Source organism: Hyla sarda, chromosome 4, assembly GCF_029499605.1.
Source record: "Hyla sarda isolate aHylSar1 chromosome 4, aHylSar1.hap1, whole genome shotgun sequence".
NCBI classification, from domain to species: Eukaryota; Metazoa; Chordata; class Amphibia; order Anura; family Hylidae; genus Hyla; species Hyla sarda.
In genome coordinates this window covers 18,389,657-18,414,458 of record NC_079192.1, presented here as the reverse complement: position 1 = coordinate 18,414,458, position 24,802 = coordinate 18,389,657, and the positions used below count along the sequence as shown (strand labels likewise).

Here is a 24,802-nt window from a genome sequence, read left to right as displayed (position 1 = left end):
ATAAAATTCGAATTGCGAATATTCGCGAGCAACACTACTCACTATGGGGATCAGTTTTCAGTCAGGATTACACAAACCTCTGCAGGTGGTAGGAGCCCAACACGTATCACTGCTCCTCAGGCAGCTTCATCAGGGGTGAAGCCTTATTTAGCTGTTTCCATAGACATTTATTAACAGCTGTCAGAAAATAGGAATTCTTGTTAAACTCTGTGCGCATATACTTTATGGATTAAATCTAAATAATCTAAAAGCCATAAAATCTAGAAATAAACCAGTTGATAATTAGTGTTGCTCGCGAATATTCGCAATTCGAATTTTATTCACGAATATCGCATATTCGCGAATTCGCGAATATTCGCGAATATAGCGCTATATATTCGTAATTACGAATATTCGTTTTTATTTATTTTTTTCACAGTACACATCACAGTGATCTCCCCTATCTGCTTCCAGCTTATGTGGTGTAAGAAGGCTCTAATACTACTGTGTGAGACTGGTGTGCGAATTTTCGCATATGCGGAAAGTTGCATATGCGAATTTTCGCTTACATTAATTTTTGTATATGCAAATTTTCGCATATGTTAATTTTCGCATACGCGAATATTCGCAGGTGCGAAAATAAAACGAAAATATTACGAATATGCGAATATTTGCGAATATGACGAATATTCGTCCATATATTCGCGAATATTCGCAAATTCGAATATGGCCTATGCCGCTCAACACTATTGATAATATAGCGGCTGTAAAAATATCAGGATCAGAAAAAAGGGAAAAATGAAGGAGACATTAGAGGCCAGAATAAGAAAGGTGGAAGGTGGAAGGGGTTTCCTCAGTCTAGAAGAAAACACATTACTTTTTTATGAAAGTAAGGGAAACATTTTAATATGAATTTGTTCTGTTTTTGCTTTTGTTTTGTATCTGTATTTGTTCCATATTTTATTATACTTTGTAATTTTTTCATCTGTAGTTGTTGTTTTTTTGTTGTTTTTTTGTTACAGAAAGAATAAAAAAATGTGAAGGCAAACAATGCAGAAAATGTGAACAAAACCATTTAAAACACAATGTCACCATTTTTTTTTTTATTAATAAAAATGAAAATAATGAGAATCCAAACACAAGGTGTCTATATCCTCACTTTGCTGAAGGAAATATTTTATGTCTGAAAATTGTTAACATTAATTCTAGTGATCAGATACATACATTTGTGGCAGGAGAAAAATACATATCTTTATAGAAGGCAGGTTTGTTATCCTTTTGCTGTATGATATTGCAAAAATCCTGTACAATAAATGTTTTTATTTACTGTAATTTAATTACTTCAACTAAAGTCTAAAGTTTGAATGCTACTCTAGTGGCGTAAATCCTATTGTATCCTTCATTAATAGATGTAAGTCCTCTGTGTTTGTCTACATATGGAGAATGGTGGAAAAGGGAGAGACTTCCTTCATACATGCCCGATATAAATGTATGTAATCCTAGAGACCATGTACGTGTATACAATCCTAGAGACCATGTATGTGTATACAATCCTAGAGACCATGTATGTGTATACAATCCTAGAGACCATGTATGTGTATACAATCCTAGAGACCATGTATGTGTATACAATCCTAGAGACCATGTATGTGTATACAATCCTAGAGATCATGTATGTGTACACAATCCTAGAGACCATGTATGTGTATACAATCCTAGAGACCATGTATGTGTATACAATCCTAGAGACCATGTATGTGTATACAATCCTAGAGATCATGTATGTGTATACAATCCTAGAGACCATGTATGTGTATACAATCCTAGAGACCATGTATGTGTATACAATACTAGAGACCATGTATGTGTATACAATCCTAGAGACCATGTATGTGTATACAATCCTAGAGACCATGTATGTGTATACAATCCTAGAGACCATGTATGTGTATACAATCCTAGAGATCATGTATGTGTATACAATCCTAGAGACCATGTATGTGTATACAATCCTAGAGATCATGTATGTGTACACAATCCTAGAGACCATGTATGTGTATACAATCCTAGAGACCATGTACGTGTATACAATCCTAGAGATCATGTATGTGTATACAATCCTAGAGACCATGTATGTGTATACAATCCTAGAGATCATGTATGTGTACACAATCCTACAGACCATGTATGTGTATACAATCCTAGAGACCATGTATGTGTATACAATCCTAGAGATCATGTATGTGTATACAATCCTAGAGACCATGTATGTGTATACAATACTAGAGACCATGTATGTGTATACAATCCTAGAGACCATGTATGTGTATACAATCCTAGAGACCATGTATGTGTATACAATCCTAGAGACCATGTATGTGTATACAATCCTAGAGATCATGTATGTGTATACAATCCTAGAGACCATGTATGTGTATACAATCCTAGAGATCATGTATGTGTACACAATCCTAGAGACCATGTATGTGTATACAATCCTAGAGACCATGTATGTGTATACAATCCTAGAGATCATGTATGTGTATACAATCCTAGAGACCATGTATGTGTATACAATACTAGAGACCATGTATGTGTATACAATCCTAGAGACCATGTATGTGTATACAATCCTAGAGACCATGTATGTGTATACAATCCTAGAGACCATGTATGTGTATACAATCCTAGAGACCATGTATGTGTATACAATCCTAGAGACCATGTACGTGTATACAATCCTAGAGACCATGTATGTGTATACAATCCTAGAGACCATGTACGTGTATACAATCTTAGAGACCATGTATGTGTATACAATCCTAGAGATCATGTATGTGTATACAATCCTAGAGACCATGTATGTGTATACAATCCTAGAGATCATGTATGTGTACACAATCCTAGAGACCATGTATGTGTATACAATCCTAGAGACCATGTATGTGTATACAATCCTAGAGACCATGTATGTGTATACAATCCTAGAGACCATGTATGTGTATACAATCCTAGAGACCATGTATGTGTATACAATCCTAGAGACCATGTATGTGTATACAATCCTAGAGACCATGTACGTGTATACAATCCTAGAGATCATGTATGTGTATACAATCCTAGAGACCATGTACGTGCATACAATCCTAGAGACCATGTATGTATATACAATCCTAGAGACCATGTATGTGTATACAATCCTAGAGACCATGTACGTGTATACAATCCTAGAGACCATGTATGTATATGCAATCCTAGAGACCATGTATGTATATGCAATCCTAGAGACCATGTATGTGTATACAATCCTAGAGATCATGTATGTGTATACAATCCTAGAGACCATGTACGTGTATACAATCCTAGAGATCATGTATGTGTATACAATCCTAGAGACCATGTATGTGTATACAATCCTAGAGACCATGTACGTGCATACAATCCTAGAGACCATGTATGTATATACAATCCTAGAGACCATGTATGTGTATACAATCCTAGAGACCATGTACGTGTATACAATCCTAGAGACCATGTATGTATATGCAATCCTAGAGACCATGTACGTATATACAATCCTAGAGACCATGTACGTGTATACAATACTAGAGACCATGTATGTGTATACAATACTAGAGACCATGTATGTGTATACAATCCTAGAGACCATGTATGTATATACAATCCTAGAGACCATGTACGTGTATACAATCCTAGAGATCATGTATGTGTATACAATCCTAGAGATCATGTATGTGTATACAATCCTAGAGATCATGTATGTGTATACAATCCTAGAGATCATGTATGTGTATACAATCCTAGAGATCATGTATGTGCATACAATCCTAGAGATCATGTATGTGTATACAATCCTAGCGACCATGTACGTGTATACAATCCTAGAGACCATGTATGTGTATACAATCCTAGAGACCATGTATGTCTATACAATCCTAGAGACCATGTATGTCTATACAATCCTAGAGACCATGTATGTGTATACAATCCTAGAGATCATGTATGTGTATACAATCCTAGAGACCATGTATGTATATACAATCCTAGAGACCATGTATGTGTATACAATTCTAGAGACCATGTACGTGTATACAATCCTAGAGACCATGTATGTATATGCAATCCTAGAGACCATGTATGTATATGCAATCCTAGAGACCATGTATGTGTATACAATCCTAGAGATCATGTATGTGTATACAATCCTAGAGACCATGTACGTGTATACAATCCTAGAGATCATGTATGTGTATACAATCCTAGAGACCATGTATGTGTATACAATCCTAGAGACCATGTACGTGCATACAATCCTAGAGACCATGTATGTATATACAATCCTAGAGACCATGTATGTGTATACAATCCTAGAGACCATGTACGTGTATACAATCCTAGAGACCATGTATGTATATGCAATCCTAGAGACCATGTACGTATATACAATCCTAGAGACCATGTACGTGTATACAATACTAGAGACCATGTATGTGTATACAATACTAGAGACCATGTATGTGTATACAATCCTAGAGACCATGTATGTGTATACAATCCTAGAGACCATGTACGTGTATACAATCCTAGAGATCATGTATGTGTATACAATCCTAGAGATCATGTATGTGTATACAATCCTAGAGATCATGTATGTGTATACAATCCTAGAGATCATGTATGTGTATACAATCCTAGAGATCATGTATGTGCATACAATCCTAGAGATCATGTATGTGTATACAATCCTAGCGACCATGTACGTGTATACAATCCTAGAGACCATGTATGTGTATACAATCCTAGAGACCATGTATGTCTATACAATCCTAGAGACCATGTATGTCTATACAATCCTAGAGACCATGTATGTGTATACAATCCTAGAGATCATGTATGTGTATACAATCCTAGAGACCATGTATGTCTATACAATCCTAGAGACCATGTATGTGTATACAATCCTTGGGACCATGTATGTGTATACAATCCTTGGGACCATGTATGTGTATACAATCCTTGGGATCATGTATGTGTATACAATCCTTGGGATCATGTACATGTATACAATCCTAGAGACCATGTATGTGTATACAATACTTGGAACCATGTACATGTATACAATCCTAGAGACCATGTAGGTGTATACAATCCTTGGAGCCATGTATGTATATGCAATCCTAGAGACCATGTACGTGTATACAATCCTAGAGACCATGTACGTGTATACAATACTTGGAACCATGTACGTGTATACAATCCTAGAGACCATGTATGTGTATACAATCCTAGAGACCATGAATGTCTATACAATCCTAGAGACCATGTATGTGTATACAATCCTAGAGACCATGTATGTGTATACAATACTAGAGACCATGTATGTGTATACAATCCTAGAGACCATGTATGTGTATACAATCCTAGAGACCATGTATGTGTATACAATCCTAGAGACCGTGTATGTGTATACAATCCTAGAGACCATGTATGTGTATACAATCCTAGAGACCATGTATGTGTATACAATCCTAGAGACCATGTATGTGTATACAATCCTAGAGACCATGTATGTGTACAGAATCCTAGAGACCATGTATGTGTATACAATCCTAGAGACCATGTATGTGTATACAATCCTAGAGACCATGGATGTGTATACAATCCTAGAGACCATGTATGTGTATACAATCCTTGGAGCCATGTATGTGCATATACAATCCCAGAGACCATGTATGTATATACAATCCTTGGGGCCATATATGTGTATACAATCCTAGAGACCATGTATGTGTATACAATCCTAGAGACCATGTATGTGTATACAATCCTAGAGACCATGTATGTGTATACAATCCTAGAGATCATATATGTGTATACAATCCTAGAGATCATGTATGTGTATACAATCCTAGAGACCATGTACATGTATACAATCCTTGGGACCATGTATGTGTATACAATCCTTGGGATCATGTACATGTATACAATCCTTGGAGCCATGCACGTGTATACAGTCCTTGGGACCTAGGGGGTCATGAATTGAAATATTAATTCAGAATGTTGTGTGCACTTTCTCTATGCACATCTAAAATTAACATACAGTCATGAGTAAGTATGAGACATCCGAAACACGTTGGCCTTAACTTATAAAAATAATGGAATAGAGATGCGGTTATACAGAGTTGGAGAGTTCCTTATTTTAGAAGTACTATCCGCTGTATCACACATTTCTACCTCTGACAGTGGTATAGACAGTGTCTTCTTCCGGTCTTTGGTACGGAGATGGGCTTCTTTGTTGCAGTTTGGTTTTGTTTAGTTCTGAATAGAGAATGTTCTCCTGGGTAGATAAATAAAATATGTATTAATGATAGTAAATACATTTAAATGGATACTCCACTGCTCAGTGTTTGGAACAAACTGTTCCGAACGATGGAGCCGGCGCGGGGAGCTTGTGATGTCATAGCCCTGCCCCCTCATTAAGTCACGTCGCACCCCCTCAATGTAAGTCTATGGGAGGGGATGTGAAGGCTGTCACGCCCCCTCCCATAGACTTGCATTGAGGGGGCGTGACACTACAATGGGGCGGGGTTATGGCATCACGAGCTCCTGGTAGTGACTCCAGCATTCGGAAGTTCGGAACAGTTTGTTCCAAACGCTGAGCAGCGGAGTACCCATTTAGAATTTTGAAACAACAAACTTTTGTATCTTTTTATCTAGTCAAAAGCATTTCTGACAACTAACCGAGTTTATTTTTATTTTTTTTACTTCTGTCTAAATAATAAAAACATCATCTATGTAGCAGTAGTATCTGTAGAGTTTGTGAAGTTGTATATCTAAAAATTGTTGTTCTAGGTAAACCATGAATAGATTGGCATATGGTGGTGCCATCCTGTTCCCCATAGCAGTGCCCATTGTATGTAGGTATTTGTTACCTGTGCCCATTGTATGTAGGCATGTGTTACCATGGAAACTGCAGTGGTTTTGTGTAAGGATGAAGGCTATGAGTTTGATAAGGATTTGAGTGCTATATTTAGTTGCCGGTTTGGGATAAGAGGAACAAGAAGCAGGCATCAATTCCATCTTTGTTTGGGATTATACCGTACAGAAATTCTACATCCATTGTAACCAGTATGGAGTCGACAGGCAAATTTGTAATCTGAGTTTGTAGAAAAAGTCGGTGGTGTCCTGTATGAAACCATTAGTGTTTATGACGAAAAGCTTTAACACATTTTCTACTAAGTCAAAGATCTGTTAAAGCGCAACTGTCATGAAATCTGTACTGTGTGCAGGTGGAGTGTATAGCAATGTTTTTACCTGATATTTGTAGGCTTTCATGACACCAAAAATTCAAAGCCACTGACAATGGGGTAGGCGTGGTGCGAGGTACGCGATGCCCCGCCGCCACCATGCCCACCCCCACGCCTACCCCGACACACAGGTCCCAGCGCATGCGCCCTTCAGCTAATCTAATGTGCGCGCCACTGTGTGTCATCCAGCAAGCGCTCGCTCCCTCCGCCGTCTTCCTCCTCAGTGCGCCTGCGTTAGATTAGCTGAAGGGCGCATGCGTTGGGACCTGTGTGTCAATCACACAGCGGTCCCAGCACTGACATACCGGGTAGGCATGGGGGTGGGCGTGATGGTGGTGGGGCATCGCGTACCTCGCGCCATGCCTATACGACCATCAGTGGCTTTGAGTGACCATATATTTTACAAAAAACCTTTGAGTAACCATATATTTTACAAAAAAAAAGTTGAAAAAAGGCCATTTATTAACAGGTTGTTGACATGTCAAAAGTTTTTTCTAAATGGCAAGAACACTTTAAGCTGAATTTGTGACCCAGTTCTAATACATTCTATGAAATACTATAAAGGACAAAGTGTGTTTCCAGCTACAAGTTTTAATAGGGCCTTCTGTGGCAGATTTTCATCAGTAGAATTTCCGCTGCTGTAAATCTGCTACAGGTGTAAAAAGCACATTTTAATTTTGTCTCTTGAAAAAGAAAGCCGAGCTGTGATTGGTTGCTTTGGGCTGCGCTGTGACTGATTGTCATGGGCTGTAATGTACTTGGTTGCTATGGGCTGTGCTTTGGTTACTATAGGCTGGGCTGTGATAAGTTGCTATGGACAATTAAGCCAGTTTTGCTTCGCTTTTTAGCCACTGGCCATTTTCCACTGATGTTACTTTAACCACATAACTTTACTTTCGCTCAGTCCTCTCTATTAGGGGCATTTACTAATCTTTTACTATGTAGTCTGGTTTTTACCCTGTTTTTTTCTACTTCGACAAATTTACTAAATTGTTGCACGGCATTAATAAATTTGGCACACATAGGCAAAAGTGGGAAATTTACTTCATGTAGTAGAAAAAATAGTCTGTTCCTTTTTCCTGCTGTCTGAATAGGTTTGGCTGCTAGGTTTCTGTTACGCCTAGCGCTCCGGGCCCCCGCTCCTCCCCGGAGCGCTCACGGCGTCTTTCTCCCTGCAGCTCCCCGGTCAGTCCCGCTGACCGGGAGCGCTGCTCTGTCATGGCCGTTGGGGATGCGATTCGCACAGCGGGACGCGCCCGCTCGCGAATCGCATCCCAGGTCACTTACCCGTTCCCGTCCCCTGCTGTCATGTGCTGGCGCGCGCGGCTTCGCTCTCTAGGGCGCGCGCGCGCCAGCTCCCTGAGACTTAAAGGGCCAGTGCACCAATGATTGGTGCCTGGCCCAATTAGCTTAATTGGCTCCCACCTGCTCCCTGGCTATATCTGGTCTCCTCCCTTGCACTCCCTTGCCGGATCTTGTTGCCCTTGTGCCTAGTGAAAGCGTTTTGTGTGTTTAAAGCCTGTGTACCAGAACTTCTGCTATCTCCCCTGACTACGAACCTTGCCGCCTGCCCCCGACCTTCTGCTACGTCCGACTTTGCTTCTGCCTACTCCCTTGTACCTCGCCTATCTTCAGCAGTCAGAGAGGTGAGCCGTTGCTAGTGGATACGACCTGGTCACTACCGCCGCAGCAAGACCATCCCGCTTTGCGGCGGGCTCTGGTGAAAACCTGTAGTGGCTTAGAACCGGTCCACTAGCGCGGTCCTCGCCATCCCTCTCTGGCACAGAGGATCCACTACCTGCCAGCCGGCATCGTGACAGTAGATCCGGCCATGGATCCCGCTGAAGTTCCTCTGCCAGTTGTCGCTGACCTCCCTACGCTGGTCGCCCAGCAAGCTCGTCAGATCGCCCAACAAGATCACCAGCTGTCGTACTTGACCACCATGACACAGCAACTCCAGTCACAACTACAGCAAGTACAGTCACAGCTACAGCAGCAACAACCATCTCCTCCGCCAGCTCCTGCACCCCTTCCGCAGCGAGTGGCCACTCCTAGCCTCCGCCTGTCCTTGCCGGACAAATTTAATGGGGACTCTAAGTTTTGCCGTGGCTTTCTTTCGCAATGTTCCCTGCACTTGGAGATGATGTCGGACCAGTTTCCTACTGAAAGGTCTAAGGTGGCTTTCGTAGTCAGCCTTCTGTCTGGAAAAGCCCTGTCATGGGCCACACCGCTCTGGGACCGCAATGACCCCGTCACTGCCTCTGTACACTCCTTCTTCTCGGAAATTCGAAGTGTCTTTGAGGAACCTGCCCGAGCCTCTTCTGCTGAGACTGCCCTGCTGAACCTGGTCCAGGGTAATTCCTCCGTTGGCGAGTACGCCATACAATTCCGTACTCTTGCTTCTGAACTATCCTGGAATAATGAGGCTCTCTGCGCGACCTTTAAAAAAGGCCTATCCAGCAACATTAAAGATGTTCTGGCCGCACGAGAGACTCCTGCTAACCTGCATGAACTCATTCATCTAGCCACTCGCATTGACATGCGTTTTTCTGAGAGGCATCAAGAGCTCCGCCAGGAAAAAGACTTAGATCTCTGGACACCTCTCCCACAGTCTCCACTGCAATCTGCGCCTAGGCCTCCCGCCGAGGAGGCCATGCAAGTGGATCGGTCTCGCCTGACCCTGGAAGAGAGGAATCGCCGTAAGGAAGAGAATCTTTGTCTGTACTGTGCCAGTACTGAACATTTTTTGGTGGATTGCCCAATCCGTCCTCCACGTCTGGGAAACGCACGCTCGCACCCAGCTCTCGTGGGTGTGGCGTCTCTTGATGCTAAGTCGGCTTCTCCACGTCTCACGGTGCCTGTTCGGATTTCTACTTCAGCCAGCTCTCCCCTCTCAGCCGTGGCCTGCCTGGACTCTGGAGCTTCTGGGAATTTTATTCGGGAGTCCTTAGTGAATAAATTCCGCATTCCGGTGACCCGTCTTGTCAAGCCACTCCACATTTCCGCGGTCAACGGAGCCAGGTTGGATTGCACCGTGCGTTACCGCACGGAGCCCCTCCTAATGTGCATCGGACCTCATCACAAGGAAATTGTATTTTTTGTCCTTCCTAATTGCACTTCTGAAGTTCTCCTTGGACTACCCTGGCTTCAACACCATTCCCCAACCCTGGATTGGTCCACTGGGGAGATCAAGAGTTGGGGTCCCTCTTGTTCCAAGGACTGCCTTCAACCGGTTCCCAGTACTCCCTGCCGTGACCCTGTGGTTCCCCCTGTATCCGGTCCCCCTAAGGTCATTAAGGACTCTGCCTGCCACAGGAAATGCCTCTCCCCCCCTCCCAGTCCCATCAGGCAAGCCTCTGTGTCCCCTCATGGCCCTCGTCCTGGTGTCACACTGCCCCGTGCCAGGTCTCGCCCTCTGCCCTCTCTCCCCATTCCTACTCCTGCTGTTCTGCCTGCCGTTGAGGAATCCCTCCATCCTTTCCCGGTGTCCTCATCCCAGGGGAGGCAGTTACCGGACAAAGAGAAGGGGAGACCTAAGGGGGGGGGGTACTGTTACGCCTAGCGCTCCGGGCCCCCGCTCCTCCCCGGAGCGCTCACGGCGTCTTTCTCCCTGCAGCTCCCCGGTCAGTCCCGCTGACCGGGAGCGCTGCTCTGTCATGGCCGTTGGGGATGCGATTCGCACAGCGGGACGCGCCCGCTCGCGAATCGCATCCCAGGTCACTTACCCGTTCCCGTCCCCTGCTGTCATGTGCTGGCGCGCGCGGCTCCGCTCTCTAGGGCGCGCGCGCGCCAGCTCCCTGAGACTTAAAGGGCCAGTGCACCAATGATTGGTGCCTGGCCCAATTAGCTTAATTGGCTCCCACCTGCTCCCTGGCTATATCTGGTCTCCTCCCTTGCACTCCCTTGCCGGATCTTGTTGCCCTTGTGCCTAGTGAAAGCGTTTTGTGTGTTTAAAGCCTGTGTACCAGAACTTCTGCTATCTCCCCTGACTACGAACCTTGCCGCCTGCCCCCGACCTTCTGCTACGTCCGACTTTGCTTCTGCCTACTCCCTTGTACCTCGCCTATCTTCAGCAGTCAGAGAGGTGAGCCGTTGCTAGTGGATACGACCTGGTCACTACCGCCGCAGCAAGACCATCCCGCTTTGCGGCGGGCTCTGGTGAAAACCTGTAGTGGCTTAGAACCGGTCCACTAGCGCGGTCCTCGCCATCCCTCTCTGGCACAGAGGATCCACTACCTGCCAGCCGGCATCGTGACAGTTTCCTTCTGGATCTTTTGTTTTTGAGTTTTTTAGCTTTTTCACCACATCTAAATAATTCAATAACTAAATTGTAGTCATGGCTCAGAATAGTGGTAAACGGCATTTAGTGTGTGTGTGTGTGTGTGTTTATTACATTTTTTAACACTGTTTTTTCTCCCTAAATGTACTTACACTTTGTTTTTTTATTGTTTTTTTGTTACTTCTTCTACAGATCCGTGTATCCTGTGGACTCCTTCGGATTCGGTGGACTACTTGAATGACCAGCGTTTTTCTTTGCTTGATGTTAATAAAATGGTTAACGAAGGCTTGTGGGGGAGTGTTTTTTTGTAATAAATTTTTTTTTAAACCTGTTGTGTTTTTTTTTTTTTTTTTTACTTTACTGGACAGGCTTAGTAGTGGAAGCTGTCTTACAGACATAGTCCATTACTAAGCCGGGCTTAGCGTTAGCCACAAAAACAGCTAGCGCTAACCCCCAATTATTACCCCGGTACCCAACGCCACAGGGGTGCCGGAAGAGCCATTACCAACAGGCCCGGAGCGTCAAAAATTGCGCTGCTGGGCCTAGGCGGTAACAGGCTATCGTTATTTAGGCTTGGGAGGGCCAGTAACAATGGTCCTCGCCCACCCTGGTTACGTCAGGCTGTTACTGTTTGGTTGGTATTTGGCTGAGAATAAAAATAGGGGGAACCCTATGTGTTTTTTTTTTTTTTTTATATTTAATTATTTATTTAAAGAAAACCGCATAGGGTCCCCCCTATTTTTATTCTCAGCCAAATACCAACCAAACAGCAACAGCCTGATGTTACCAGGGTGGGCAAGGACCATTGTTACTGGCCCTCCCCAGCCTAAATAACGCCAGCCTGTTACCGCCTAGGCCCAGGTGCGCCATTTTTGACTCTCCGGGCCTGTTGGTACCGGCTCTTCCCGGCACCCCTGTGGCGTTGGGTACCGGGGTAATAATTGGGGGTTAGCGCTAGCTGTTTTTGTGGCTAACGCTAAGCCCAGCTTAGTAATGGACTCCATCTATAAGACAGATTCCACTACTAAACTAAACCTTACTAAAGTAAGGAAAAAACACAACAGGTTTTAAAAAAATGTTATTACAAAAAACACTCCCCCACAAGCCCTCGTTAACCATTTTATAAAAATCAAACAAAGAAAAACGCTGGTCATCGAAGTAGTCCACCGAATCCAAAGGAGTCCACAGGATACACGGATCTGAAACAAGAAGAAAAAAAAATGGGTTAGTACATTTATTATCACCTGCTCATACATCTCCCGCCCGCACGACTGCAACTGCCAGCATGCCCTTACAGTAAGGACATGCTGGGAGTTGTAGTTGTGTGGTGCAGGAGATGTGTGGGCAAGTGACAAGCTTGTCCCCTGCCCCCAGCTGCAGGACTACAAGTCCCAGCATGCCATTACAGTAAGGTGGGGCGGAGGCCGGGCACAGTGTTTCCCAACCTGGGAGTTGTAGTTTTGCAACATCTGGAGGCACCCTGGTTGGGAAACACTGTTTTAGGCCAGTGCTTTCCCAACCAGGGTGCCTCCAGATGTTGCAAAACTGCAAATTCCAGCATTCCTGGACAGCCAAAGGCTGTCCAGGCATGCTGGGAGTTGTAGTCTTGCAACATCTGGAGGCACCCTGGTTGGGAAACACTGTTTTAGGCCAATGTTTCCAAACCAGGGTGCCTCCAGATGTTGCAAAACTACAACTCCCAGCATGCCTGGACAGCCAGAGGCACCCTGGTTGGGAAAAACTGTTTTAGGGCTTGGGCAACTTACCGGCTTCCGTAGGATTCAGCGCCGCACGACACTGCCACGCGACAGTGCGCGATCGTCGCTGGAGCCTCGGAATGGTAAGTGAACGTCTTCGCCAGTCCCCTTCAGCTTTTTAGTTTTGCAACAGCTGGAGGACTACAGTTTACAGACCACAAACCAGTGGTCTGCAAACTGTGGCCCTCCAGCTGTTACAAAACTACAACACCCAGCGTGCCCTGACAGCCAAAGCCTTTGGCTGTCAGGGCAGGAGCCCGGGCTGACATTACAGTGCAGCCGCCCGGGCTCCTCATACTGCCTCCCCGCTACCCTCACTTATGGGGACACTGATATACATCTCCCCTTGTCTCCCGCCCGCGTCACTCAGCTCCCGCTGCTACAAGACAACAACTCCCAACGTGTCCTCACTGTAAGGGCATGCTGGGACTTGTAGTCTTGCAACAGTTAACAGACAGATGGGAGTTGTGTGGCGCTGGCAGGTGAGAGGGGGAATGTAAATCACTGCAGTGTCCCGGTAGCGCAGTGAGGGTAGCGGGGAGAAAGTATGTCGGAGCCTGGGCGGCAGTAGCTTTTCCTGCTCCATGTTGGAGCTGGAGTAAATTTAGTCAATTTTTACGGCCGTTGCGACAGTTTATTGCGCAACTGCGACTGTCTCAGTTAATAAATACCTGACCATTGCAAGTCAAAAATGAAAACTAGCGTAAATTAAGCGGGAAAAAAAAATTGACTTTCTAGCTCTTGCTAGAGAAAGTCGCACGAAAAATAGGGCAGGCGCAATCGCGACAATTTAGCGCCAAATATAGTCAGAAAAAAATGACTAAACCCCTTAGTAAATGCCCCTCTATATCCTCAGTATAAGTTATGAAATCACGTCTGCTTTTAGAAAGTTAAATCCTAAATAAAAAGAAGAACAAGCCTCGCCCTTATGGGTCTCATTCTTTTAGACAGATTTTATCTCAGGCACACGTCTGCCTTTGTGACTCTACAGAGAACTTGAAGCCATGTTCACACAATGTATTTCTACCCATTTTTTTGGCTGTAACATTTTTTGGGTTATATTGAATTAGGCTGTAAGAGCCTGTAAAGTGCACATTTTACTACAAAAATTTTTAAAAAACAGCAAAAACTGTCTATTTTCTTTTTGATAATAAGTTTTATTGTGCTTAAAAGTATCATAGCCATTAGTGGACAAACATATTTTATTGGCCATGTTTCTTTTGACAATAACATTTATTGACAAATGGGATTAAAATTACTTTAAATCACAGAAAAGAGTCCATACTGGCTCACAACCTATTAGTGACGCCTATACTATTCAATCAGATGGTCTGCCCAACATCTTATTTGTGCACCCCACAAAGCACTGACACCCCAGGCTCCATTAGCATCACAAGGCCAGACTACATCATTTAGTATTGATGTCCCTCCATGTTTGGAGTGGGGAGTCTAGAGAGTTCATGATTTCAGATCTTTAGTGAGTTAGTACATGCACTGATCATAGTGTAGAAGATGACTTATCTAGAGTGTCCTCTGTGCATTACCATTGGTCTATAGTGTCCTCTGTCCTTTCTCACTGATCTGTGTCCTCTGGACTTTATCTGTTTGTATTGAGTGTTCTGTGTTCAGTGTGAACAGTGTCCTATGTTTCCTGACCTGTTTAGTGTTTGACAGTCAGTTCATCTGTTCATCCCCTACATCTCCTGGTTTCTGCTGTATTCTTTTTCCATATCTAGTCTTGTTCATTTATTCATATCTGCCATTTATCTTGATTCCGGTTTCTGAACTGTATATTAGTACGCTATATCCTGCCCTGTTTGTATATTTATATCCTGTCTGGTTTAACTGGTTGTTTGGTTGTTTTCCCAGTATGTTTCTGACCTGTAGCCGACTTTTTTTAGTATTATTTGTGTACCCTTGTGTAAAGCCATTGCACTTTAGCACAGGAAGGGACCGGCATCATGGTTGGCCATCCGCCGTTTAGGCCGATTACAAACCAAAAAACTGCCATTTTTTAACCAACATTTCCAGCCAAAAATCAGCAAAAAAGTGGGCAATTTTTTTCCACCATTTTTTTTTCATAAAAATCAGCTGAATATTTTATGGCCGAATATACTACCAAAAACATTGTGTGAACATGGACTGACTGGGAGATAAGAAAATCTGCAGACTGTTGTCCTCCAAGCACAAGGTTCCCTAATAAAGTTGTATACAGAAATCAGAGGAAAAGACCTGCCGTCAGGAGTAGATCTGCTGGTACTTACCCTCTCTTCATCATCTTTTTCACTCTTCATCCTCTTCTTATCTATTTTTCCTTCCTTACTCTCTGCTTCTTCATCATGTTCTGTGTTCTACAAGGTGATAATATCCAGATTACAGTCTTCTTTATCATCACCATATATTATATTCCTAAATTGGGCTAAAACTGATAATATCTCAAACTGTAACATAATTGACAAACAGAAAATGTAGGTAAAGACAAGATGAACTTGAATAATATAAATTATACTGGGTTTCATGTCCAGAAACCTAATGTTATATCTTATTTTACAGCACAATTTGAAGCCTATTAGGGTTTCATTACTTACATTTGGCCCAAGCTTTTCTTTTCAACATACTACAGAAAAAGAGTAGAACCCATAACATAACCAAGTCTGTATTTCCTATGGGCTAGTATTGCTAGTCTTGGTCATTGATTGATTGATTAACTGGACAGAAGTAACCCAACCTCTGTCTTAAAAATCGAAAATTAGTTAATTTTGTGTGTAAAGTCTGTGTTTACTTACACACATATAGACACCCTGTCTACCAATGCCATATAGACTCCCAAAATGAGAGCAGTAATACAATGTTAAAGAAGCAACCCAATGTTAAAGAGTAACTGTGACCAACCTTTTTATATATTGTTCCTTATGTAATTATAGGACACTTTGCTATTTACTTGCTGTTAAAATTCTCAACCATTATATATTTTTAATGTGATTGAAAAAACGGCCACTAGGTGGCTCTGTTCTGTTCCCTGCCACAAGTCAAACAGTTAGTTTGGTCTCCTCCCAGCCTGGTAGGAGACCAAACTCAGGAAGTGTGTGCAAGGCATAGCAAGGCACAGCTCTTGCAGGCTTTAGTGACATCCCGCCTGCTGGGGAACGCCCACTTTCTCCTGCCGGGAGCTCACACAATGTGAGCAAAGGGAAAGGTATGATACACCGCTTTATAAAGCTCTGAAAAAATGTGTAAGGGCATGTTAGGAGTAGTTAGGGAATATAACCTGAGTTAGTTTAGAAAATATCGTTTGATGACAGCTACTCTTTAAAGAGGTTATCCAACAACGTTTGATAAAATAAAAATAAAAATCCTGTACTTACCTCCCTCACTCCCCTCTGATATCATGGTACTTTGCTTCCGGTGAACTTTTTTTTACTGAAGCTGCTGTAAATTGATCACATTCCCGCTCAACCAATCACCACCTAAGACAGGACACCACTGTGGCCAGGGATTGGCTGAGCAGCAATGTGACATATTGACTGCAGCTTTAAGAAGAGAAGTTCATAGTAAATTGGACATTGTGATACCAGAGGTAGCAAGGGGAGTGAAGGAGGTATGTACAGGATTATTTTATGTTAGCACACAGCCGACGCCCCTTATTGAAAAAAATGGAGCTGGATAAACCCTTTCAGAAACAGGTAACTATAATATGTGGGCTGTACACTATATTTATATTAGGCTACAGAATTAAAGGGGCTGTACATGATTATCTCAAATTAGTTTTTGTGCCAATGCACAAAAAATTATCAGTTTTCCTGTTTTCGGATATTCCATATTCTGACCTTTGTTGAGATCTCACAATAAGGTTTTTCTTCTAAAGTAAATGTCACTGAAAAATCAAAGAAGAAATAAAGTAAAAAAAAATGTCATAGAAAATGCGCATATAAATTAGAGGTTTGCAGCTTATAAGAGTAAAATATGCCTAAGATTCATCTCCATGAATTAGCAGGTTTGGTGCAACACTGAGAGGATCATGGGTTCTGATCATTGCCCAGCTAATCAGAGCGTACTTAAATCGTATTTAAATCTACCCCCGGTTGTAATAGGATGTTGTTACTCACTATTAATTTTATTATTTTGTACAGTGTCATTAGTTCCAGAGCACTGTATATATGGAATAGAAAAATGGGGGATGGATTATGCACTTTACCAAGTCAATGGTCGCTCTGTCCTTAAAGGGGTACTCTGCCCCCCCCCAAGACCTCTTATCCCCTATCCAAAGGATAAGGGATAAGATGTCTGATCGTGGGGGTCCCGCCGCTGGGGGCCCCAACAATCTAGCATGCAGCACCCACCTGTGAGCACTGCAGAAAGCTCTAGAGGCTCTCAGTCTTATGCTTCCCGACCATGGGGACGGAGTATCGTGATGTCACGACTCTGACCCGTGTGACATCATGCCCCGCCCCCTCAATGCAAGTCTATGGGAGGGGGGCATGACGGCCCCCAGAGCTTCCTGCAGTGGTCACAGGTGGGTACCGCATGCTAGATTGCGGGGGTCCTGCCACTGGGTAGGGGATAAGATGTCTTGGGCCAGAGTACCCCTTTAAAGGCCTGACCACGGTCAAATTGCAATAGACAAAAAATGTGGAAGACGGCACTCCAAAATTGTTTTCAAAACAAATAGAAGGTTTATTCACCCATGCAGTATAAGGGATGTAACATTTTGACCGCTAATGAGGTCTTGATGCTTGAAAAAGGCCTTAGTAGAGGTCGAAACGTCGCATCACTTGTATTGCATGGGTAAATAAACTTACTATTTGTTTTGAAAACTATTTTGAAGTGCCGTCTTCCACATTTTTCGTACATATGGAATAGATATTCCTATTTTCAAATTTTGGCTTCCCGGCTGGAGGTGGTCAGGAAGTCAGAAGAAGCCGAAGAGAGGAATTTATATATTATGTGTAACTCTTATCAACGTTAATGGAAGTTGCGCCAGTTGTCAGTTCAAGGGAACATTCCTAAAACGGTCTTTCCTTTGTATAAATGTGTGAATGGTATTACATGGGAATTAGAACTTGACTGCAATAAATGTCAATTTCATTCAACAGGAAAAGAAATGGATCCGGGCACTCACCAGATGATGCAATAAATCCAGTTTTATTTGTAGAAATACATCTTTAAGTACAGGACGCGTTTCGGCAATATATGCCTTCCTCTGCTGTCTAGACAGCAGAGGAAGGCACATATTGCCGAAACGCGTCCTGTACTTAAATATGTATTTCTACAAATAAAACTGGATTTATTGCATCATCTGGTGAGTGCCGGGATCCATTTCTTTTCCTATTGACTATCTTACCCACGAGCACCACCTCTAGGACGAAGTGCCGACAAACCATTTATACCACATTTCATTCAAGACACCAGTGACCATCACAGATATATTTACCCTTTAGTTGACTATCAGAAGTTTCCATTACATCAGGCCTATCAAGAAAAACAATATAAAAGGTAAGTAAATAAATGGTTTTAACTTGTGTGCTGTGAATTTCCTTCCATCTACATGCTGATGTCACCAGAAGGACGGTATTTAGTCAATGGATGTAGGTGGAAAGGGATGGTCCGTTGAATTAGTAATTAGCACGAAACAGCTGTAACCACTTGGTAAACACGCTGGCGTCCTGGTCAGAAGCGGCATGCAGCCAAATTCTCGCACAAGGAATTTAATAAAGAATGAAGAGTAACAGTAATGCTGAGTGCCACTGGACTTTCTATTTTTCTCATATGATGGATTGGTGGACAACTCATTCCACACAATAGAGAATCACTACTGCATACATATCATTGTGCGCTAGGTTGGCATTAAGGAGCAACATGTTTAAAATATATATTGAGGATATATGACAGCTTTACATTTCCACTCTGCACAGGGGCCATATTCAAATTTGCGATATTTCGCGGATATATGGACGAATATTCGTCCTATGTTCGTGAAATTCGCATATTCGCTATGTTTGTTCTCTTTTTTTTTTCCATGCAAAAATTCGTAATGAAATATGCATAGTGCGCATGCACAATTATATCTTTTACCTAAAAAAGGGAGGGATCAGTGTCCAGTCTGGAAGTGCTGATATTCGCATAAATTTGCATAAAAAATATGTGTCAATACAAAGTGTCGCGAAGTAGCGATATTTGTGGTAAAAATGTATATTTCGAATATTTGCGATGAAAACACTAATATATATATATATATATATATATATATATATATATATATATACCACCTAGGTTTGTGCTCATCCTTACTAAGGGGTAGCAAAGTTACACTGGTTAAGACCCTCAGGTTGTGGCACTCAGAGCTGTCAACTAGAGGACATCTTGTAGTGGTTGCTACAGAACTGGCTGCTATGAAAAATTTAGGTCAGGAACCCAAATTTGGTGTACAAAATATCAGAATACAATGTTGGAGCAAAAAGATTTTCAGGACTAAATGGGAGGTGACCAGTTGCCACCCATTTAAAACTAGTTTTAGTATGGTATATACAGTGGTCTCTCAAATTACAATATTAAAGGGGTACTCTGCTGCTAGACATGTTATATCCTATCCAAAGGATAGAGGATAACATGCCTGATTGTCCTCTGGGACCCCCCACGATCTCCGGGCCGGCGCTGCAGCATTATGGTGATGGACGCATGGGGCTTCCGTGATAGTGAAGTAACTCCACTCCCCTCCATTCATGTCTATGGGAGGAGGCATGACGTTTAGTACACATGAATAGAGGGGGCATGGCGGCTGTGATCGCGTGGAGAAGAGTTCGCTCCGCTCACCAGATGACTGGGGTGTCACAACGGAGATAGCAGGGGTCCCCAGTGGCTGGACCCTGTAATCAGACAAATTATCCTCTATGATTAAGGCCTGGTAGGGCGGAAACGCGTCAGAGGGGGAGGTCTCGGCCTCGTACATGCTGGTTTGCACCTTTTTGTACTGAATGGACTTTTAATGGATTTCTAATAAATGTATATTTTTACCGATGCTGTGACTACACTTCGATTTTTTTCTATATTATCCTTTATCCTTTGGATAGGAGATAACATGTCCAGCAGCAGTATCCCTTTAATTGGTTCCAGGACAACCATTGTACATTAAAACAATAACTCAATATAAAAGTAATAATTGGTTTCAAAGTCTCCAAAATGTCAACTCAAAATAAGAAAAACCTAAACTGCAAATGTCACCTCCGTACAAGGTATGGAGGTGAGGACATCAATAGTTAGGGCATAATGAGATGTAACGGACAATACCTTTACTTACCGTATATACTCGAGTATAAGCCGAGTTTTTCAGCACGATTTTTCGTGCTGAAAATGCCCCCCTCGGCTTATACTCGAGTGAACTCTCCGCCTGTCAATCCCTTCATCAGTGGTCTTCAACCTGCGGACCTCCAGATGTTGCAAAACTACAACTCCCAGCATGCCCGGGACCGTCCGGCGGGGAGGGTTGGTAGTTCCAGGCTGCCTTGATGACGACGCACAGGGACGTTCATTCGCAGCCTGCGCATGAACGTCCCTGTGCGTCGTCATCAAGGCAACGTCACTAGTCCGGGGCGGGGCCCGGAGCGTGCAGAAGAGGGCCCCCCCCCCCCCCGGTCAAATTGGACAGCCCGGAACGACTAACCCTCCCCACCGGACGGTCCCTGCAGCATAGATGTCTGGATGATGATGAAGGCCGCAGTGGTCTTCAACCTGCGGACCTCCAGAGGTTTCAAAACTACAACTCCCAGCATGCCCGGACAGCCGGTCCGCAGGTTGAAGACCACTGATGAAGGGATTGACAGGCGGTGATGATGAAGGGGGGGGGGATGATGACGGGGGTCTGGATGATGACAAGGGGGGATGATGTATTTCCCACCCTAGGCTTATAGTCGAGTTAATAACTTTTCCTGGGTTTTTGGGGTGAAATTAGGGGCCTCGGTTTATATTTAGGTCGGCTTATACTCAAGTATATACGGTACTTTGCCCTCAGTTTGTAAACTTATATCCAGGATGTTTGGCAATTCCACCAAATAGTTGCAGAGGACGGCCAAGCTGCAGTGGCTCGCCTCCTCCCTTACAGTATTCTGCTGTAACTTGGCCCGGCGTCTCCAACTCTTTGATGGAACTTTTAAACAGACGGAGTTTAAGTTTAAAAACACGCCGGCAAAGTAAGACCCCATAGAAGTACAGCAAGGCGAGGTATTTCACAACTCCTTACAACTCCAAAGGTCATGTGAAGCCTTAATATCATAATACAGTCATATGCATGAGGCCTTAAACCAGGAGAAACTTAGGTTTCATAAAATATTAATATTTCTTTCTTTAAAATAAAAGGGGGTTATCTGGCATTTTGAAGAAACAAATTTAATAAAATTTGAAATAAACACATACTGTAGTTATACATTTATTTATTAGAACAATAGCTATAGGATAAAAATACTTACACAGTTTTCTTTTTACAAATTACGCCTAGAAAATAGAAGCAGAAATAACTTTAAGAATATACCGTATTTATCGGCGTATAACCCGCATTTTTTAGGCTAAAATTTTTAGCCTAAAGTCTATCTGCATGTTATACGCCGATAAGCCACTGCAGTTCATTGATTTAAAGCGGGTGCTTTAAATCAATGAACTGCAGCGGCTTTTGCAGGTCCAGAGACCTGCCGTCGCTGCCCGATTCTCTGCCCCATTGCCTCCCCCATCCCCGGTATTTCTTACCCTACAGAAGCTCCCAGGAAAGGCAGGGGGAGAGAGGCCATCGCTGCCCGCTTCTCTCCCCCTGTCTTTTCTGGGGTCTAGGGCTCTGCTGCCCGCTTCTCTCCCCCTGGCTATCGGCACCGCTGCCCCATTGCCTCCCCCATCCCCGGTTTTATAATTACCTGTTGCCGGAGTCGGGTCCGCGCTGCTTCTGGTTCCGGTGTGGCATCCCCTGCGTTGTTGCTATGCACTGCGCAATGACGAGTGCTGTCACGTTGAAGACGTCACTCGTCATTGCGCCTCGCATCGCATAGCAATGATGCAGGGGACGCCACACCGGAGCCAGAAGCAGCGCGGACCCGACTCCGGCAACAGGTAATTATAAAACCGGGGATGGGGGAGGCAATGGGGCAGCGTCGCAGGCAATGGGGCAGCGGCGCCGAAAGCCAGGGGGAGAGTAGTGGCTGCAGCAGGGCTCTAGACCCCAGGTAAGGCAGGGGGAGAGAAGCGGGCAGTGACGGCCATTGAGGTCACGGAGTTGACCAGCAGCTCGACAAGGGAGATTAGATTAATTCTAATGCATCTAGAGCTTTGATCCTGGGCTTTAAAGGGGTACATTTTGTTTTGAACGCTTGGAGCAGATGGCGGGGGCCACTGCCACGCCCCTTGTGACATCACATCATGCCCCTTCAATGCAAGTCTATGGGAGGGGGCATGGCAGCTGCCACTCCCCCTCCCATAAACTTACATTGAGGGGGTGTGGCGTGACATCAGGGTGTGGCGAGACAGTGACTTTACGACCACCGCTGCCCACTCCAAGGGTTCTAAACGAATGTCGGGTACTGCAGAGAGATCACGGGGGTCCCAGAGGCAGGACCCCCGTGAGCAGGCATCTTATCCCCTATCCTTTGGATGTCTAGGGACGGAGTACCCCTTTAATATTGTACCAAGATAAAACCTCCTATACGAGAAAAGAATTTGGAGCTCAAGGTCTAAAAAAATATATGGATAAAGAGGAGTTAAAAATCTATTGATTTATTGTATTAAATAAAAGAAAGAGTCAAATGCATATACACAGTCCCCCCACAGGGCCCATGTGAGTGTTTATGGTAGAGTAAATGTACAAATGATGCATAGAAAAATATATAGAAATAAATAAATAATAAAGATAGCAGCATTATATATATATATATATATATATATATATATATATATTTATATATATATATATATATATATATATATATATATATATATATATATATATATAAGCAAAAAGAAAAATAGCCAGCACAACTACCTAATACGCAGGTGCACACTGCTGTGGCAAATACAGAATATACAAAAAAAGAGGATTGCAGCAGCACACATTGGTCAAAAAATGTAGGCTCTTAGTGCACTTTTTGATCAAAACATGTGTCCCCCCATCCACCACGTGGAGGTGGCCTCATTTAGGATGGGACCCTAAGACAAATTCTGAGCCTAACACTCATAACCACTCACCTCTGCTGGGCATATAGCCTCTGACTGGGTGACATGTTGGATCCATTAACAATTTGAAACACCACCTGTGAGAAAGGGGGAGGGGTGCACAGCTAAAGAGGGTGTCATTCCCCCTAAGTTGTACAAACAAGCAAAAAGAAAAATAGCCAGCACAACTACCGCTAAGTGTAGTGCGCAAAGAGCCTCCATTTTTTGACCAATGTGTGCTGCTGCAATCCTCTTTTTTGTATATTCTGTATCTGCCACAGCAGTGTGCACCCGTGTATTAGGTTGTTGTGCTGGCTATTTTTCTTTTTGCTTGTTTGTAGAACTTAGGGGGAATGACACCCTCTTTAGCTGTGCACCCCTCCCCCTTTTTCACAGGTGGTGTTTTAAATTGTATATGGATCCAGCATGTCACCCAGTCAGAGGCTATATGCCCAGCAGAGGTGAGTGGTTATGAGTGTTAGGCTCAGAATTTGTGCTAGGGTCCCATCCTAAATGAGGCCACCTCCACGTGGTGGATGGGGGGACATGTTTTGATCAAAAAGTGCACTAAGAGCCTCCATTTTTTGACCAATGTGTGCTGCTGCAATCTTCTTTTTTTGTATAATGTATATATATATATATATATATATATATATATATATATATATATATAAAAAACCTTAAAATGCTGAATTTAAGGCTTTTTTATATATATATATATATATATATATATATATATATACTGTATATATATATATATATATATATATATATATATATATATTTTTATGCTGCTATCTTCTTTATTATTTATTTATTTATATATATTTTTTTCTCTGCATCATTTGAACATTTACTCTACCATAAACACTCCTGTGGGTGGACTGTGTATATGAATTTGACTATTTATTTTATTTAATACAATAAATCAATAGATTTTTAACTCATCTTTATCCATATATTTTTTTAGACCTTGAGCTCCAAATTCTTTTCTCGTATTTCTGTTTATCCTATTGTACCTAGGGTATTGGTGAAACATTTGGCCAGCTCGGTCTATCGCAAATCTTGGTCTTGATCTGTGAGCTATCCCATAAATGTATTTTTTATTTTCTTTTGTAAAATAAAAAAGAATAATACTCATCCGCCCCAATTCCCTGCTGCTGCCATCCCGATGGTTCCCTCTTTCCTGCTCTTCTTGACTGCTTTCTGGTTCCTGGGTTACTCGGTTGTCCTCCCAGGTAGATCCTGCTCAGCCCATCACAAGCTGAGGATAGTGA

At 43.0% G+C, this 24,802-nt stretch overlaps 1 protein-coding gene across 1 annotated transcript in view; it reads right to left on the bottom strand.

Annotated features, from left to right (window-relative positions):
* Positions 1-5,909: 5,909 nt before the first annotated feature.
* Positions 5,910-24,802, bottom strand: part of LOC130367587 (uncharacterized) — a 95,181-nt gene continuing 76,288 nt past the window's right edge. Inside the window, exons 7-11 of the mRNA XM_056570097.1 lie at positions 21,803-21,827; positions 18,775-18,812; positions 17,171-17,217; positions 15,608-15,694; positions 5,910-6,337 (exon numbers count right to left, since the gene is read on the bottom strand). Of these exons, the coding sequence (XP_056426072.1) occupies positions 6,221-6,337; positions 15,608-15,694; positions 17,171-17,217; positions 18,775-18,812; positions 21,803-21,827 (314 nt within the window). The 3' untranslated portion in view covers positions 5,910-6,220. The remainder of the gene's footprint in view (positions 6,338-15,607; positions 15,695-17,170; positions 17,218-18,774; positions 18,813-21,802; positions 21,828-24,802) is intronic.